At 45.6% G+C, this 20,503-nt stretch overlaps 1 protein-coding gene across 2 annotated transcripts in view; it reads left to right on the top strand.

Moving 5' to 3' along the window:
- LOC103013334 (protoheme IX farnesyltransferase, mitochondrial) overlaps window positions 1-20,503 on the top strand; it is a 110,551-nt gene that overhangs the window by 66,904 nt on the left and 23,144 nt on the right. For both annotated transcript variants that reach the window (XM_007175295.2, XM_057535566.1), the window contains one exon: window positions 6,810-6,880. In XM_007175295.2, coding sequence (XP_007175357.2) covers window positions 6,810-6,880 — 71 coding nt within the window. The remainder of the gene's footprint in view (window positions 1-6,809; window positions 6,881-20,503) is intronic.

Here is a 20,503-nt window from a genome sequence, read left to right as displayed (position 1 = left end):
TAAAACGGTCGACTGAGTTAAAGGAGTGGCACCAAGGATGGAGGGAAACGGGTGTCCTTGAGAAATATTTAGGATCAACATTTTATCCTGTGGTTCTTTCTGGGGGGAAAAAGGGTTCTAATTGACTAAGGCTCCATTGATATTGGCTTTCTACTAGATAAGTTTAGGTATTCTTTATTAGTTAACCTAACGAAGGTCTGTCCAGATTTTATATTTGTATCATTTAGGTAAAAATTTTTATTACTTTTTTTTTTTCCTAAGTAGAACATACATGGTCTTTATAGACAATTGTAAAATACAAAAAGAATATTCACCCCACATCTCTCTACCCAGATCTTGTAAATATTTTGCTGTGTTTTCCTTCCATCTCTTTTCAGAAAGCAGTGTTAACAAATTGAGTTCCCTCTGGCAGGAGAAAGGGTGACCTATAACACCATTTCTGAGGCTCGTCGAAACCAATGCAACTTTCTGAGTTTTCTTCTACTTACAGGATGTGGTACTTCAGGCCTCTGATAAGTGCTGGGTGACCTTTTAGGGCGAAGCCTTAAAATACAGCTTAATGAGCGACGGCCTGAGTAGCATGTTTGGAGGAGAACATTACCCCAGCACCACGTGAGCACACGCACACCTGATTTCAAATACCTCGTGGGGAAAAATCAATGGGAACAGTGCGTCTCACTTAATTTGTTTATTCTTGGTATGGCAGTGGAGCACTGGTAACAACCAAAGAGCCATGGCTGACCGCGTATCTTAACTGATTTGTAAGCTGAAAGTAATGGTATGTGGAACCCTGCTGGATAAGGTGCCTCTCCTGGTGCTTTATTTATTTATTTTTGTTAACATCCCTTTTAACTTGGTCTGAGACCGATTGAGACATTATCTTGGACCTGGGAGGCTGTGAGCCATACTGGAATGACAAACACTTGTTGACAGCTTTGAGAAGATGGATGGAAAAACAAACTCGCACAGGGTTCACACGTTTGTTTTTCCTTTGAGTCTTTAGAAGAACGTTGCCCCCATTATTTAGCGTAGGGGAAGAAAAAGTTGCACCTCGTTATCAAAGTCAGTATTTCCTGAGCCTGACTTGCAGACATCTCTAGAACACATCTACTTTTTGCATAGCGTATAATTAATCAAAATAGGAATAGGAAGTTCATCACTTGGGCCAAGTTATATTTCGACCTGCTTTTGGTGTCTGTGTCATTTTAGCTCACAGAATTCAATAGTGTCGTAAGTATGTTGTTATCTGTTAGAAGGGTTAGTAAGTATATTTTATATCTGAGCAGCATCTCTCTGGAGTAATAATAATTATCTACTAATATAAAAGCATGGTATAATAGAAAAGCACAAATCTGATATTAGGAATCTAATAAATATTTACCCATGGGTGTAATAGTGACCCATATCTTAATGTGATTATGAGGAGGAAAAAGTAATCCATTTACTTTAAAAAAGTAATCCATTTACTCCTCTATTAAATAGATAGAACTAATGATCCCCCGAACTGATTATGAGACAAAGCTTAATATAAATTATTTACTATGTTTATAATGATTAATGCCTTTCAGATACTTAAACTAGGAGTAATGTAGGCAAGTTATTTTATAGGTATGACGTGAGATGAAATGATTTGGGGCCGTTAGCTTTACAGTGAGTTAGAAATAATTTCACTGCATCCGTCTGCCTAACATCTTCCCATTTTCTTCTGGTAATAGAATTTTTCTTTCCTATCGAGAAAATAACACTCACGATTCGAGGGCGATACAGTGTCACTGTGTCTCTCCACCTGCACCCTCCCCGTGGTCACAGGCTAGTCGCATCATCACCTAGCTGTGAGGATTCATGGCCATGGTGGTTCTGGACTTTCCTTCCGGAGGTATCAGGAAGTAAACGTTCCGCTAGGGTCACCAGGAGGATGAGAGTCTAGGGCTGCCCGTGCCATTTTGCCTGCTCCCTGGAAGGCGCCGGCATGCAGGGGTACTCGGAGCAGATGCGAGAGACGGAGAGAGCCAGCATCATGACAGCACATTTGGCACTGGACCCAGTACTTCCTAAAAGCAGGCACAGCCCTGTAGTAAGAAAGAAAGCCCCATTTTTTCTTTGAGTTGTTTGGGTTGTGTTTCTACCATTTGCAGCCCCAAGAGCCTGACTCATATAGCAGCTCATAGGATAGCTGGGGGGCAAGAAACTAGGAGGAGTGTCGACCGATGGAGGCTGGTGGGGTGGGGAACCGGGATTAAAGGGGAAATTTTAAATGAAAAGAATTCCAGAAGAACAACGGATTTTATGAGGGAAAGAGGCTGAGAGAAAAATTTCTTTTGGAAATGAACATAGACAGAAAATAAGTTGTTTGCTGAAGGAAAAAGCAAGTATTATTCACTCCTGGGCAATGCACTGCTCTGATGTTTGAAGTTCTTACAGCCTTTCCTGTATTGGGACGTTGGAACTAAGAGGGACTGACCCATAAGGTGTTGGCTTCGACTGGAAAGGGCGGAGGTGGAGCCTTGGAGGTAACTTGACCCAAGGAATCAGTGTTGGGCCTCTCCTCCACTTCCCTTTATCCTGTTCCATGGCCACAGGCAACCCAAGAGAAGAGAGGACATAACCTTCCTGGGCTTTTGGTTTGTAAAATCCCAAGGAAAGACTCTTTGAATCAGATACCCACTCAGTAAACCAGTCACTGTGTCCAGGCGTGGGGTAAAGTACTGGGTGACATGGCCATTTGAGACCTAATGACCAGAGCCTTCTAAAGGAAGGGCCCGAGAGGACAGGCCTGGGCTGAGCGGCTGTCCAAGTGTGTTCACTGAAGCATATCACTGGGGGTGTTATTCGAAGCAGCGAGGGTATATGAAAAGGCGGGCCGAACAGTGTGTTCTAAGGGTTGGTAAGACAACATTTGTATTTTATTTTCAACACAAGTTGTAGGAGTTTTACTTCTCTGCTTCGGACGTAGTTGGAGCCAACTGAAATGATAATAACATTATGAAAAAATTGCAAAGCACAGGGGAAAAATGTGAGTAGATTATCAAGCCAGCTATATGTTCTAAAATGTTTAAATTTCTCATCTGTATTACCTCCGCTTTACGTTTTGGGAATGTGGTTTCAATAGCTAAACCAAAGCAGTGAACCGAACTGAAAGGCATTATAGGAAACGCATGAAAAGCAGCGTAAAGCAGCATAACGAGCTCGGAGGAATTGTCTAGCCCTCGCTGGAATGAACCAGAAGTCTTGGTCAGCGTGGTATTTCTACCCAGGTGTCACTTGTCCTGATAAATTCGAGCGTTCGTGGGAGTCAGAAGCTACTGCCAAGTTTTGGCACCCTGCAGTTCAGTTGCTGTGTTCTAGACCTCAGTTCCCATCTTTGGATGGCTGAGTTGCCAGAAACAGAGAAAATATAGCATCATTTTTCATCCAGATGAAACCATTCATTAGAATTCCTGAACTAAGTGTGTGTGTGTGTGTGTGCGCGCGCACAGACTTGAGAACTGCCAAGATAGTTATTTATACAAGAGTTTCTGTGTTATACTGGATAACACCTTACCAGCGTTTAAATAACATGATTTGTAATTGGAATCCTCATTAGTCCTGGACTTGAAATTAAATTAATGAAATTTAATTTCAAGTGAATGAAATTAAATTAATAGGTCATGAAGGAAAGATTATTTCAAATACTTATAGAATGTATTTGAATATTGGGGAAGGGAGGGAATGTGACAGACAGAATATTTTAATTATGTGTAACTTGAACACATTCAAAGAATTTTTTAACACTTATAAATTGTAAATCGTTTCAACATGTAATTCAGTCTACAAATATACTTACTTGCAGTGATGGTTTATTTAATAAATTATTTATCGAGTGCCTATTTGCGTAGTTCTCTTTAACATTAAGGATGGGAAATTCACATATCTCAGGAAGCCTGTCATTGAGATCATAAGATGGACATACTGAACAGTTAACTACTTTTAAACAGCGGCCCTGTTGAAAGTATTAGAGAAGAGGCCTGCATCAGTTAAGGTTTGATCAGGATGTCGGAACCACTTGAGAGATATAAGCGATTAGGCCTGGTGGGACCATGGATGTGATGCAGTCCCGTAAGCCTCTTGCGCCTGTACCTCGTGCCAGGCCTGAGGAAAGCAGAGGAGAGCAGGAGTGACCCGGAATCCGCAAGGAGGAGCAGAAGTGAATGAGAACAAACTGGACCACGTGTCTGTTTCCTGCCGCTTCCAAGCCTGCACCTTTGATGATGCGGGTTGACCTGCAGGAGAGGATGCACTTGACCATGGAACAGCACACAGACTTGGCCCAGGATCACGAGACGTGGACGAGCTCGGGGGTCAGCTGCGGGCCCCGTGCCGCTCCGGGCCAGCAAGGTGAGCCAATGGATCCCAGCCGCCCTGTGTGAGCCGCAGTAGAGCCTGACCTCACACCAGTTTTGCAAGTGTAAGCGTGGCCGCTCCTGCATCCCCACCTTCCAGATCTCACGCGTGCTTCCGTGGCTGCCCCTAAGCTACAGCTGCGGGGAGAGGGCGTTCCGGGCAGCCTGGTTCCCGGTGAGCTAAATCAACACGGCGCAGACCCATCGCAGCTCGCCCTTGTCGGCCTGGCGCTCGGATACACCCTTCAGTCGTACTTCCAGATAAGGCGATGGCAAAAAGTTGTGTGTATACTGAACATGATGAAATTCTCCCCCTCACAACCAGCAATTCACTGATCCACTCCCTGAAAGAGGAGGCAAAGTCCCTTTATTCATCTCTGGGGGAATGTTCTCTCTTCCAGCTGATCCTGTGTAACTTCAATACTGAGGCATGAGAGTAAATACTATTAGCATATATTCAGTGGTAGGAGAATGGGAGACAAATAAAAAATGTGGTTTATATATACAAACATACTTATAGTAAAACAAGGAGAAAATACTCAGAACTGTTACATTCCTTGTTTCTGCAACTGGTCGCAGGGTTGTAGCTGGTGTTTATAACTACCTTCTTCTGCTGGCCAGTCCGCGTGCCCTTTGTCCTTGGACGGCTGTAGTTCCTTGCCACAAGAGATGACCCAGAGCTTAGTTCTTGGAGGCTCTGGGACTGGACCTCTTATACTCTGGTGGCAGGAAGGTAATGTGGCAATCCACTTCGTGGAACAGTTTCCTGAGTAGTTTCAACATGCATCTCCTCGATGACTCACTCCAGTGTGTTTACCTATGAGAAGTAAAAGCATGTGTTCATGCAGCGACTTACACACAGACGTTCATCACAGCTTTTTCGTAATAGGCAAAACCTGGAAACAACCCAAATATGCAACAAGTGAATGGATGTACAGATTGTGGTATTATCATGTCATGGAATATTAGCAGTAGAAAGGAATGACCTATTGATACACTCAGCAATAGGATGAATCTCAAAATAATTATGCCATGTGAAAAAAATGCAGACAAAGAGAGGGCATATTATTTGATTCCATTTACGTAAAAGTCTAGAAAATGCAGATAGTCTGTAGGGGCACAGAGTAGTTCCATGTCTGCCTAAGGATGCGGTGTGGACGGGAGGGTGGGGGAGGGGCCTGCAAGGAGGCATGACCAAGCTTCTGGGAAGATGGATGCGTGCGGTGTCTTCATGTGGTGGTGGCTTCGTGGGTGTGTACATATGTCAGAACTTCACCAAATCATATATTTTAAATACATGCGGTTTATTGTATATCAAGTGGACCTCAGTAAAGTTAAAAAAAAAGCTTGAACCAAAAAATGGACAACCTGTATTTTCATTTACCAACTAGAGTGACACTGCTATCATGTGAAATCAGAAACAGACTTGTCACCTTTTAAATGCTGTCATTCTTGACAAGTGACTGTTGTATTTGCAGCATTTTAAATGCTGTCATTCTTGACAAGTGACTGTTGTATTTGCAGCATTTCGATTTCACCTCAGGTGCAGCCACATTTCCAAGTGGTTCAGGCAGGCGCCATGGGGATTGAAAGGAGGAGGGGATCACATCAGGTCAGAGGTTCAGGCTTCAGTTAAACCGGACCTTAGTCTTGCAGGAAGGGTCGGGTCTGTGAGGGGCTGGGAGTCTTGTGGGCGGTGCAGGCGTGGGGGAGAAGCGGCAGCTCTCGGCCTGCCTGGCAGCAGGGTCGTGCCACGCTGCCCGACGTCAGTAGGTGAGAGCACCTGTTCTCATTTGCTGCTGAAGAAACTAAGGCTCCAGACACTAAATATTTCCTGCAGCCTCAGACCTAGAAGCCACCTAAGTCTCCATCCCCACGGGCACTTTGCTGTGTTCATAAGACAGTGACCCGTGTGACACCCTGGTCTCAGGTGTACGGGAGAGCTGTCCCAGGCAGAGGGGCATGTGGCCCTAGTCTCGGTGTATCCCCGTCACTTGTGTATGGTTTCATCTGGCATCTTACTCCCTTCAGACCTGGCTTTGGCTCTGGTGGCCCATTTCCCGTGGTCACCTGGTTCTTGGTTGATTCACAGGCTTTGGGATGTGTGAAAAGTTCTGAAATCGTGGACGGCACTAACGCTCTAAACCTGAAACACTGGCTTTGAGGAATGCAACTGTGTGTTTAACACGTGATTTTCAAAGCGGGTAAAAGTAGAACTGTGCATGTTCCTGACAATTAGTGCATATATTTTTTTAAAATGTGTCTCTCCCAGAGAATTTTCCTCTAAAGAGTACCAAGAGTGTGAGTTTGTAGTATCAAAATTAAAATGAAATTTACTGTGGAAAAAAAACTGTAGAACTAAAGCAGAAGAGGATAATTGTTTCACACTGTATTTATAATGTTTTGTTTTGTTTTCTTTTCTTTTTGCAGTTTTTTGAGGTTCCATTTGATTCAAACATGAACAGGACAAAGAACAGACCTCTGGTTCGTGGACAGATCAGGTAAAATCATGAACGTCAGTCTCCTCCATGTTACAGAACATTCATTTGCTTGTCCGTCCTGAATCATTTCCCAGTATTTTGCCTTGAGTTGTAAAGTGAAAAGAACACCCCGCCCCCAAAGGGACATACGGGGAGGGGGACATGTAGTGCTCTCCAACTCTGACCAAAGTGCAGGGCTCGCAGCCTAGAATGGATCTGAGATGGGCGGTTTTGCTGTGGGAATAACTGACGCGATGGATTTCCTTACTAGACTCGGTTTTGAGACGTGGGCTTGTTTTGCTCGTAGTGGCTAAAGGTAAAAACGTTCCATTAACACAGGTGATTTCAGACAGACCCATACAGGGTCTCAGCAGAAAGCTCTGTCTGCAGCCTTATGTTTTCAGATGAACTGAGAGCGCTGTTAGACCCCAAGCAAAGCACTGCATCCCTTACTCTCCTCTCCAACAAATTCAACTAAGTGGAACCAAAAGGCGTATAAATATTTTAATACCACTAATGGTTAATAATTAAACATTTTACTTCCTGGAGACCTCGAAACCGGCATTTAAAAATATTTTTTAAAGTCCCAATAGGCAGCACAAGCCGAGAAGAATAGAAAGAGCCAGTGGTTCATACTGCACGACTGCTCTAAGTCAGAGAAACCTCTGTCCACCTGTCCCGGTGGAGCCCTCATGGAGCTTCAGGTTTATTGGCGTAACGCTTGTGGATCAAATAATCATACATATCAAGCAAAACAATAAAGGAAACAAATTCAGATGCAGTCAGATGTCTGTGTAAAAATAATTTTTAGTATTTGCTGCTTTCAGCCATTCAGTTCTTAAATGAATCTAAATATTGAAAAGGGTAGTAGATCCAGATGAAAATACCTAAGAACAGAAGTCTCATATCTGACTGATATTTTATTTCCCTTTTTGAGATCTGATGCAGCTCTCTGCTGTCTTTATGTTTAGAAAGTGTCAGAAGCACTTTGATTTGAGTAAAGTCATTTTAGAGGGCACATGTAAGCCCTGTAAGCCATCTCAAAAGCTAAAAGGTGCTTCTGCCACTGCTGAAATCACAGGTGAGTTCCTACTTGTTTGGAATTTCTGTCCAGGCTTTTTTCCTCAGTGAAATCGTACTCCTTTAGGACCAAGGAAAACGGGATAAGCCCAGCAAACAGCCACTAGGCATGGAATGGTCATCAGATAGAGGCCGTCATTCTTCTAGTAGCTCGTCTTACTTGGCCCAGTGTGCGCATTTCCTCGCACCCCGGAAAGCACAGTCTCTCAGTACATCCAGCAGGGAGGAGCATCACGGCCTTGGTGGCTGGTGTTGGCAGTGCCCTTCCGATAAAGGAAGAGGCTACAGTACGATTATTAGTCTTGATAGACTTGTAACTTACCTTTTGTTTGCCAGATGACCGAGGCGGAATCTCATTTATGATAATAAACCTCAATTGCTCTTCTAGAGGGCAAATTATAGGCCTGAAAAAGCTAGACTCAGACTTATTTTTCTAGTTAGGATGTATTTTATTAAATAGGTACAAGGAGCTATTATGAGTCTGGGGCAAAATCTTGCATTGAGAATCACAGTTTTAAAACTGAAGACTTTATATCGTGCCAGTTAGTGTTTACTATAATTCAGTAAATTATTTTCTTCTACACAGATGTTTTATAAATGAGTGGCCATAGGGGTATAGTAGAAAGTCTTGTAGATGACCATTAACATTTATCTCTCAGCTTTGGTGGCTCTCCCATTCATAACGGCTCTTGGGCCTTAAGTCCAAAGCCTGGCCAGTTCACTCTGAAATTCTCTTTTGGTGTTTACTGTCCCGTTTGCTTTGGGCCAGTATGAATCTGTACAACCTCGTAGACTTAGTCCACAGTTTGGCAGGTGAAGTGTGATCCCTGCCACTGTGGATGGGCAGCGGTGAAGTGAATCTGGGGAAGAAATTCTTAAAGGTCTTTTGCTGATGACAGCCTGTGTCCGTAGCTTGGTTGCATCCATTTGACAGACATACTGTAGACATTTATTTTCATTAACTTTTTCAAGTGATGGCAGTTTTTTTTGAAAATTTTTGTTTAAGTGAACTAAATTCTATTCTAGGGAGTTAAAGTAATATAGCGATCCTGAAGGAAAGAAGCACATGCCTGGACTGGTCGTTCTGAGAGCTCTCGAGGAGCCGGGGGAGTCCCCTGAAGGAGCTCTTTGCTTGTGTGGACCGTCGGTGCAGTCTGCACGTGCCTGGCTGCCTTCTCTGCGCTCCTAGGCTTCCCTCCTAGAAAAACACGGCAGGGAGCGTTCAGAGCTGGCGGAGAAGATAGTGCCTTCTTGCTTACTTATTTTATTCTTTATTCCAGAAGGGATTAGAGGCTTCATAAGACTATTAGTAAAGTAGAGAAATATGTAAAGAAAGTCGGGGTTACAGAAAATAGAATGGGGATAAATGGTAAGATCACAAGAAAAGCTTATCAAATTCTCATAGTTAATAAGGTTGAACTGTACATGTCATTCTACATTTCCTGGTGAAACCACACTTACATCATATTGAAAAGCATTATACGCATTATTTGTATTTAATTCTCACTATAGCACGGTGAGGTAGAGGCTTTTAAATCCCTCCCAGTACTCACGTGAGAAAACTGGGGATCCAAGTACGATGAATACATTTGGCCTCGTCCACTTGACTCCACATCCTGAGTTCCTAACAGCTGCACATAACTCTCTGTAAAAGTCTCTCTGTCCATGAGAAGAAAACACCACTCCAGGGAGACCAAACTTCTGCCTCTTAGTTCTTAAAAAGTAAGAAAGAAGGGGCACTTGGATGATATTAGAGGAGCGTCCTCAGTGACTTCTGTAGAGGCGGCAAATCATGGATTTCGAAGGCGTCGCTGGGTACAAGCCAGAGACAGGACACTGAGCACCAGCTCCCAGTGGGACCCACGGCGACTGCGTGTGTGGCCTCGACACGAGTGGGGAGGGGGATCGACTCACTGGCCCTTCAGCCTGACCCAGGGTTGAACCGACATGGTGGAAAGAAAGAGGAGAGCAGCTGCCTGCGCGAGTGCGTCCCAGGTGAGGGCCATGATCAGAGATGCTCGGGGACGGCACTCTGCCACGAGTGGGACCGGCATGTGGGCTGAAGTCGAGGGGCCCTTCCTCCTGGCTTACCCAGGACGGGCCTGCTTTATACCCGTTGTCCCAGCAGAACTGTGGGAGGTGTCCCCTCTCCCTGTCAACAGTGTCCAGTTTGAGTGGTGACCAAATGCCACCTACATGAAGGGAGTGACGGCGGCAATTGTGATGTTCACAGAATTCCCTTACTTTTAAGGGTGTTTCATACAAATGCCAATTGTTTATTTTGCCTCGAAGAGAAGAAAGAGCGTAAATGGAAGGCGCGATGTACCTAAGTCAGTTTGCGGGTAGGCGCTGTCATACCGACCCCTTTAAATAGCTCTTTATTCAGTGACTCTCAATATCTCTATGTCTTCTAAATTAGAAAAGATAAATAAGGTCAGCTGACTTGTTTGGACATTCCTGGCCAGACTGTCGTGGCTCTGGTCATCGTTGTGCGGGGGGGACCTGGGCTTAGAGCTCCCTTTCATTCTCAGAGAACACACCCGAGAACTCACCTGCCGCACAGCAGAACTCACCTTGCCGGTGAGCAAACCCACTGAGGATGTTGAATCTGCAGACTCAAAGTCAAGTAGTGAAGGTAAATGTCAGAGGAGTTGACCTTCTTATCAAGCAAGTCATATAATCCCATCATATTAGGAAATAATGAAAACATCTGTGTGAGACTTTTGAAAATTGTAAAGCACTATAGAATTTAAAGACTCATTCAGTTTTTCAGAAAAAAGTCAGATTTGGTATAATCCGATTTTAACTTGATGATCGGAAAAAGTGAATTAGCAATTTTTAAAAACTGTACATAATAGAAAACATCTCAGTCTTCAGATCTTCTTCATGTGGTCACTGCAGTCTAGGAAAAACGTTCTCTCACTCACTGAGCCTGGGCAAGTCAGTGAATGGCTCTTCCCACACCACCAGTTCCTCACGTGCAGGGTGAGATCGTATCTCCTACCTTGTTCATCTCGTAGCATTGTTGGGGGGACAACGTAAGATCGATAAAACCATGTAAACTGAAGTGCATTGTTGGGGAGCGGGTTTGACACTCCAGAGGAGCGTAGAGTTGTTTGCAGAACTTTCATCTTTTTCCAAATCTGCTTTGAAGTACAAATATTTTCATACTTATCAGGCAATAACATAAAAAAGAAATTCAGATTCGTTTCAAGGGATGGGGAAAAGGAAGCAAAACACTTGGCAGATAAGGGAACTCAGAAAATGAAAGTGCATGCTTCCATTTTCATGGTTAAGTTGGTCCAGCCAGTGGCAGGTTAGTGAATGCTTCGTTCATCCTGTCATTATCAGGACGCGTTTACGGAGGATGTTGTCCCTTAGGGAATGTGCTGGTTGCTAGAGTGATGAAGAGGCAAATGACATGGGCTCCATTCGCGGAATCCCGTTGGAGAGAGGGGGGCACACAAGCATGAGGACCCTAAGTGCTGTCCAAGGTACAGCTCACTCAACAAATGTAATTTTTGAATACACCTGCCAGCCAGACAGGCCCCACGCCAGACACTGGAGGGGTAGTGGTAGAACATGTGCTGGGGGGTGCCCAGGGGAGGTGGGAGCACAGAGAACCTGACCCAGACCCACGAGGTCAGGGTGACCATCAGGGAGTGGGGTCTTGAAGCTGAGGACAGAAGGGTGAGTAGGCACGGGGCCTCCGGCTCTCCTTTCTGCTCCTCCCTCCCCTGTCTGCTCCCTGTCACTGGTCCTCTTCCCATCTCACTCCTCCCCTGAGGTGCTGCCCTCCACAGTGCTGTGCCCAGAGGCCAGACTCCTCTTCCAAGCCTGGACCCTTTGAAATTCTCTTCTGGGCGCCCTGAGGCATCTCACGTTCCGTAAGCTCGTCATGTTCTCTCCCAAACCTGTCTTTTCCCTTCTGTGCTTGTTGATTTACGTTCTAAAGTCAGGCACCTGGAACTCATTCTAGACTTTCTCTTTCTCTTATCCCCTTCATCTGACTATTCAACACATTGTGTCTTTTCCGCCACCTGAACCACCCTGGCGTCTGCCCTTTGACCATCCTCCGTTTTGTGCGGGTGATTACAGCAGTGTCCCAGCTGCCTTCTCGCTCACCCCCTCTCCATCCATCTTCCACTCAGCTGGCAGATAAGCATCACACTGGTGTCTGGCTTAAAACTTTTTGGGGTCTTCCAAACATATCTGGGGGAAAAATGTGTTTTAAATTCTTTACTATGTCACACAAGGCCTTTCAGAGTCAGATCCTTCCTAGTCCTTCCGGCCTCATCCCTCTGTTCTCCTTTTTCTTCACGCTTTCATGTTGTATTGTCACTAAGTGGAATTGCTGCGTTTTCCACCAAAGTGCCCTGCTTTCTCTGCCCCCTGCCAGCTGTGCTAGCCTTGCCCTTCCATGCCCAGGTAGGTCTTCAGCCAAGTGGGGCTGCCCCGGACGGATCGCTCTGTCCACACTCCAGTAAGGGGGTGCTGGGGTTTGGTCTTGGTGGCTTTCTTGTTCTTTGTGCTTGTGTCTGCCACTGCACCACTCAGCACACTACACACCTGTCCTTGGGCGTCTCCCACTACCATGTGGTGAGCTCTTCCAAGACAAAGACTGAGTCTTCCATCTGTTTGTGTCCAGTGCGTAGGATTATGTATATAACACGAATATCCTGCGGGCCTCATATGCACCAGGCATGATTTTTAACGCTGCGACACAGCAGACGACAGGACAGACAGAGACCCCGGACGTCACGGAGCACTCCTGCTCGCCGTCACACGTGGCGGTGGCAGATCTCTTGGTGCTGAATGAGGGATGGGTAGGTGGGTGGACGGACAGATAGACATTAGAGAAGTGGAAATGACCTCCAGGCGTGGGAAGTACAGACATCGAGGAGTGAATGACCTGTGACATCAGGTGACGAGAAGGACGGGAGTGGAGAATTAATGAGAGAAAGTGAGGCCGAAGGTTAGAGGGAGCTTGCGGACCTTGGAGGACAACTTGACTTTGGTAGGTGGAGAGGCAAGCCAGGACCTGCCAGGCAGGGTGGGCGTGGCGAGCAGAGGAGCAGAGCAGGAGTGCAAATACGTGTTTCAGGATGGAAACAGATGAGCGGGCTGGACTTGGTGTGAAGGGCTCCTGGAGGAGAATAGTGAGGAAGGAAAGCTGGGAAGCAGGGTGAGGCCAATGTGCCTGCCAGCTGAGCTGCGAGGGCCGCCTGGAGGAAGTGGAGTGCTGTCCGTTGTCCTGGAGCTCCTGACTTGCTGGTCCGCAAAGCAGGAAGAGACAAAGGTCATCCTTATTAGGAAGGAAGAAATGAAACAGACAAATACGATTGTTTACCTGGAAAATTCAAAGGAATTGACAAAAAAACTGGGACAACTAGTAAGTGAATTTAGCAAGTGCACCAGATACAAGGTCAGTAGGCAAAAACCAACTCTAGGAGTTGCACTTCTGGGGTGACAGCTTGAGCTGCCCCGTAGACCCACCCCCAGTGAGACCAGGCCAGGCAAAGAAGTGTGAGATCGTAACACCCCTTCCCTGAGCTGTAACCCGTCTGCTCTCGACCTCTCACTTTTCTTAAATTCTGCAGCCCTCTGTGCCAGTACCACAGATTCATTATAAGGTAGAGAAGCAAAGCAGGCATTAGGACACAACCCCCAGGGAAGGTGTGGCCTCACAGCCTCACAACCACAGCAGAAGTCCATGCCTATTCAGTCGACGTTAAGACAGAAGGGCACACGCCCTGCAGGGAAGCAGAACCCTGTAGAATTCTCCACCTCCCCTCTGCCGAGAGTCGTCTCAAAGGCAGATGCTCTGAGCACCCAGCCACCTAAATATAGACTTTTCTTTTCTTTTCTCTTTTAATTTAACTCAGCGCTTCTCAAACTTTAGTGGACTTAGTCATTATTTTCCAGATTTGTACATATATAAGCTTGCATGTACTTTATGGTTGACTCCGGTGGGTCATGAAGGATGATTTTGAGTAGAATATATTTCCACCTTAGGGCTGACCGACATAGGCTGAATGAACTGCAGCTCAATTGTGTCTCAAGGAAGGGAAACGCACCCAGTCCTCCCAAGGTGTCGCTCGCCAGGCTTCATGCTGTTGCCTTTCTTTCTTTTTTTTTTTTTTTTTAATTAATTAATTTATTTATTTTTTGGCTGTGTTGGGTCTTCGTTTCTGTGCGAGGGCTTTCTCTGGTTGTGGCAAGCAGGGGCCACTCTTCATCGCGGTGCGCGGGCCTCTCACTATCGCAGCCTCTCGTTGCGGAGCACAGACTCCAGACGCGCAGGCTCAGTAGTTGTGGCTCATGGGCCCAGTTGCTCCGCGGCATGTGGGATCTTCCCAGACCAGGGCTAGAACCTGTGTCGCCTGCATTGGCAGGCGGATTCTCAACCACTGCACCACCAGGGAAGCCCCTGTTGCCTTTCTTTTTGCTGAGCTGCTGTTTGTCTCTGTTGCTTCAGATATTAGAGAAGGTGACACTGAATACATATTTAATAAACAAGGCAGGACTTCCCTGGTGGTGCAGTGTAAGAATCCACCTGCCAATGCAGGGGACACGGGTTCGAGCCCTGGTCCAGGAAATCCCCACATGCCGCAGAGCAAATAAGCCCGTGCGCCACAACTACTGAGCCCACGTGCCACAACCACTGAAGCCCGCATGCTTAGAGCCCGTGCTCCGCAGCAAGAGAAGCCACTGCAATGAGAAGCCCGTGCACCGCAATGAAGAGTAGCCCCCACTCGCGGCAACTAAAGAAAGTCCACGCGCAGCAACAAAGACCCAAAGCAGCCAAAAATAAATATTAAAAAAATAAAATAAAATAAACAAGGCATAGTAAGATAATTGGCTATTTTTGAAATAGTCAATTACAGTAAAAACACACCCCTTACATCTTAGGCCATAGAAATTTTCTCTAATATTTTTGAGGATCAAAGGAAAAAATCTTTACAGCTAAAATGCCATTTGATGACCATAAAAATCTATGAAATTGAATTATTATTTGCTTCATTTTCTCAAGGAGGATACAGAGGACAGCACTTTTAATTATCTGTTCGTTACCTACATAAAATACCAATTCTGTGTGTCTAAAATTTTTACAGTTGAAAAAAAGAAGTGTCAACCATTTGGGACTGCTTCTTATGTCTTTCTCACTAGGGGAAAGAAAAGGCGTTTTTATATTTAGATGGCATGTTTGAATTCATCTTAACTCTTTCAGGGACCCAGTTATGAGTTACTCCAGTGGTCTCGTCTAGCGGGCACTGTGGCTCACAGTAATTGCAGGTGGTTGCTAGAGACATCCTTTGCAGCTTCTGTTTCCTGTGGAAACACTTGACCCCATGGCTTTCTGCTTTCTACTCCAGCTCCGGGGCCTTTATGGTGGAATTATTTATCAGAGTCTTTAATGGCTCGGGGGCCACTTGGTGAACTTTAGTACATTGTCCCCACGTCACTTAGGTGCATCCCTTACACACACCACTGGTCGTGGGGTCTCGGTGCATTTGGTAAAGAGCTCAGCATCTGCGTCTGAGGACGTCTGGAGAGGGGCTGCAGGGGTCAGACGGCGCTGTCTTACCTCCAGGACCGGCTCCTCCCTGCAGACTTGACCTCTGTTAACTGGGGGCCACACCCCTGCATCTGTGCCCCTGCGGCTGAGTGTCAGCACAGCCGCGGCACCGCCCAGGGGACCACGGCTCTGGGAGCCTGGATGACTTGGGGTTGAGAGAGGCAAAATCAAGAAGGAATTTGACACCTCTGGGCCCCCCGTTTTTCTGCTGTTTTGTATTCTCACGAGTAACTTCCTTCCTTCCTGCCGCTTACATGTCACACGCGTATCCAGTGTCCTTGAACGCCCTCCGTGTGATGAAGCTCTGTATTTACTTGCAACCTTGGTCCTAATTGGATAAAACGGATTTCTTAGCTTTTGGGTGGCCGAGGGGAGGGCAGATGATGATTGGTTCAAAGTGAATGTCCTCAGTAGTTCCTCCTGAGACAGCCCTCGTTTCTTCCGGGGAGGATGAGACCAGGTGCTTCTCCACAGGTTTTCGCTGTCAGCATCTAACACTTACTTTTGGTGGCTGGGGCCCCGTTTCTCCTTCTGGTCCCCAAGCTCCAGCCCTAGAGGACAGCTTGCAGAGCACGGGTGCCTGGCTTAGAGGCTCCCTGGGCCTCCCAGGCCCTCTGCCCCGTCGGCTCCTTTCCTTCTGACTTAATATTTGGACAAGTGGTCCTTCTGTCATAGAGAAGAGTGTTAAATCAGCCCCTCCGTCTGGTTTTTCTTCTTCTCTTTTTACAGCCAGATTTCCGGAAAGCGTGGTACCCCTCACCCCTCCCACCCCCGTGTCGGGGCTGCTGCCCTCTGCGCTTCCACCTCATTCCTCTCTGCCCATTGGGTCTTCAGGTCCCAATTCCACTTAAAATGACTCATCATAGACATGGAACCCTCAGCCTTGGCCCCCAGGTCTTCCAGCCGAGTCCTCTGTCCCAGTTCCCAGGCCCAGTGTGAGAAGACTTGCCGGCCCGAGTTCCGGTCCAGTGCCCTGGGCCAAGGGCAAGGCTGGTGGGGGCAGTTAAGCGGGGCGGGGGCGGGGATACAGGGCACAGAGAGCACCCAAGGCCACTCCTCCGGGGCAGCTTTCCAACAGCTTGAGCCACCCTCGACCCTCATTCTACTTGGTCACCTTCTAACTGGGGCCCACCTCCGCCACCCCCAGAGCACCCACTTGACATCAGATCCCTTCTGTGACCTGTAGTCAGAGCCTCCGGAAGACCTTCTGGGTTAGACGTTCACCGTTTGCCTCAATGCACAGACCTGTGTGTCCTCTCACTGTCCTCCTGTATCTGGCTGCTCTTCTGTAGGAGGGTTTCCTGGTTCTGTCAGAGCTGGAGTTCTCTGTTTTCTGTTCACTCTCCTGTGTGTTTTCAAAGAAGACAGAGGGATACATCTTTCTCTGAGTTGAAGTCCTTCAGACTTAAATTTCTAATATAGCTTATTTTTTTTTTTTAAGTAATAACCTTTTTTCCTGGTCTACCCTAATTAAAATTAATCTTTTTTAAGAATGTCAAGGCCAAATGTATCTTCTCTATATTTTAGAGTTACATAATTCCCTTGTTTAATTCATCAAAAATTTATTGATTACCTAGAATGGAACCAGCACTGTCAGTTTTATTGTTATCATGCTCAAAAGGCTTATAATCTGGGTGGAAAAATTAGCCAAATGCATAAAATGCTTAGCAGACAAGACGGGGCAGCCTATAAACATGTGTTGACGGAAATAAATGAATTGGTACAAACAAGAAGGTCTCCGGGAGGTCAGAAAGGGAAGATTTGGATAAGGACCAGCTGGGCAGTGAAAGCTTCCTGAAGAAGTCAGGCGTGGGCTGGGCCTTCTTTGTTATTCTGATTCCGTCTCCCTTGAATTATCCATTTTCCAGCTCGGTCATGTTGACAGGGAAAGACTACATGTCAGCGTTAGTTTCCCCAACTTAATGGCTCCGACGAGAGTGGTCCATAACTTGTAAGCTTGAGGTGTGTGGGCTGTGAGCCGGAGAGACACAGCGATAAGAGCAGAGTGGAAGGTTACTCAGAGCGGATGAATCAAAGCACTTGGAATTGGGGGCCGCCCATACCTGGCTTTGAAATGAATGATGAAGATTGAGTTTTCGGAGTGAAATGAATGGATTGTTTAGTTGGCATTATTAACTTAAAGAACGGGGTTTAGCTGAAGTATTATAGGGATTTACAGGAGACATTTTTCACATTTACTGAAGGTTTTACCAGTAAGCACTTAAGCAAATGTAAACATCTTGCGGGCTGCAGGGGACCTGGGAGTGTTATTCATTCCCCCCGTCACGCCGGTCTAGTAGACACGTAGCCGGCCCGGGTGAAGCTCTGCAGAGCTTCTGGGTAGTTACGATTAGTCTCTCGTTGTGTATATAATGAGAATGTAATAAGAACATAAACATTTTATAGGTGTAGAAATTTCTTTTTTTTAGTTTTAACCAGTCATTTGGAGTGGCAGGAAGAACAGATTTGGTCTCAATAATAGTGGTACTAACGGACAGAACTTTGTCCTTAAAATAAAATCATTCAACGTATGAACCATGCTAGGAAGAACCAGCAAAAGGCCTGTGTGCACGTCGTTGTGACAAGTCATCACAGTGGCTGTATGAGAGGAACACAGGAGTTTTCTGATAGTTAACATGCTTTTCTCTCATTGTCATAAGAAAAAAGAAAGAAAGCATTTATGAAAGCATCGTGAGTTGTGAGCATTTGTTGACAGCAGTCCTGGGGATGGGGGAATCCTTCAGCCCCCAGGCCCCTTTTTATAACCAGACAATATTTAGATATTCTAAGAAACATGAATATACAGAGTAACTATCGTATCGTAGCGACATAGCCAGTACCTTGCAGTCACGTGGGAAATAAGTCATAGGAGCAAACACTCCTTCTACTAATAACCTGGAGTCATCTGGTCTAATGTCCTATCACTTTATTTCCTCCCTTTTCAAATAAGATGATGATGTGAAAAGATTCGACACCATCAAATGCTACTCCCATTGACTGCTGTTACGGGAGCAGTAGTCTTATGATCGTGTTCTCTCTTTTGCCTGGTTTGTAAAGGTTTGTTTCAGCCAACATTTTGGGCCCCAGCCTTAGGTACAGGGCATGTAAAGATGAATGGTACAGAGTCGCACTGAAAAAGTGTACGTCGGGGATGGGTAGACAAGGCAGCAGAGGAGGTCAGCGTGAGACCAAGAAGTGCTGTGACAGCAGAGGGCACGTGGACCACCCATGGGGGGCGGACAGGGAGGAGAGAGGGGTGAGGGAAGATGTCCTTGGAGGACGTGTTTTGATGTCAAGGCTGAACTTGGGGGATGAGTAAGAAACGGCCACACCAAAGATAAGAGAAGTGTCGCCGGGGGCAGGGTGTGGGGTCGTCCTGGGGCAGAGGAGCTGCATGCACTCGACAGCAGAGACCTTCCACCTAGACCACAGACTGCAAAACAGCAGCCCCCAGACCAGATGCCGAGGAGGCACTTTTTTGTTTGGTACACTGCTTTTCTGCAGTTGCCAATGTTTAAAAATAGAAAATTTGAACATAAAACCACAGATTTCTAGGCTTCTTTGGCTCACTCCCACGTGGAATCTGCCCGAGCAACCTGACGAGCAGTTCCCACGGTCCTCACGCCTCCTGTGTTTTCTTAAGTCCGCCCACTTTACGCCTTCACATTGCCAGCCTGGTCCCTACGGATGTCCGTGTTTGCAAACACTGTCCTGGACCAAAGGCTCCGGTGCCAGGCAGTGCAGGAGATGCAGTCTCCCACATCTGCACCCTCATGTCCAAGTAGCTGCAGTGCACGCAGCTCCCAGCAGTCTCCAGCGCTGTAGGGATGGATACTTTATTTCCTAGCTTCATTTTTTATACATTGTGTTTTATTAAAGCTTCTCAAAGACTCCTAACAATTCACTGACCCTAAGTTTATGTAGGTGAACAAAGCTGCTTTTTTTTTTTTTATAGATTCCTATAAAATAAAAAGGGAGGGGGGTCAGAGAATTAAACCATCTGGGTCAACCAGGAAAAAGGAAAAGTATGTGTCTCCCACCTAGGCAAGCCTAGGTGTTCCTCCTCGGGGCCTGGGGGTAATGGAGGAATTCCGTAGGTGGTCCCGCCCTCGAGGATGTGAGAAAACACTGAGATTGGACCACTACACTAGAAACTTGGTTTTCATGGAGGAGATCGAACAATAGGAATCTTCTCTTTGAAAATTCCAGAGTCTTCGTACAAATAACATATTCTTAATTTGCGCTGAATCGATGTAGCGTCATTCAAGAGGTAACCATTCGCTTCCTCCCTGAGTTAGAAGGCTGAATCTGAGAGGTCAACAGCGGGCCAGTGTTCCTTTGAGTGTTTTTTGTTTTTTTTTTTTTCCCCTAACCTATCTTTCTTATCTTCCCCCTAGATTAATAAGATTCTTCAGTCAGTTTTCAAAAACTCATTCAGCTCAGACCTGCTTTGCTTTCCTCCTTAAAGTTTTACTTAATGTGGTACCACAGTCCCCATATTTTAAATATAATCATGCCAGAAATACATACTTATTCTTGCATTTCTCTTAAACATGTTGTAAAATTTAATTTTTTCTTGAAGCAGGTTACCATCATTTTATATATAACTGATAGTCTTTCAAAAATTGCTGTAACTAATTTCCTTTTAAAATATGTTTTGTGTCCTCATTGTCTTCACATATTCCTTAAATTATAAATTTACATCAGTGCCCTGCTACCTCCCAGTATCTATAACTTGAGACTTGTTCAGAAATAGAAAATTCCTAAATAAGATTCTGGGGGGATATTTTCAAAACAGTTATTTGTTAAGACTCTTCCCAAAAACTCAGGTCAAAGCTCAAATGTGGGATTTATGTAGGAAATTAAAGTTAAATTGGCTTGGTTTGATTAAGGTTTTGAGTTTTCTTTTGTATTTGAAGAAAGGGAATTTCGTTTTACAATTTAAAAATCATTTATTCCGGAAAAATAACCAAGAAGTATGAGAT

The sequence above is a fragment of the Balaenoptera acutorostrata genome, chromosome 20 (genome assembly GCF_949987535.1).
Source record: "Balaenoptera acutorostrata chromosome 20, mBalAcu1.1, whole genome shotgun sequence".
NCBI lineage: Eukaryota > Metazoa > Chordata > Mammalia > Artiodactyla > Balaenopteridae > Balaenoptera > Balaenoptera acutorostrata.
Note: the sequence above shows the minus strand (reverse complement) of the source record. Positions and strands in the feature narration are given on the sequence as shown.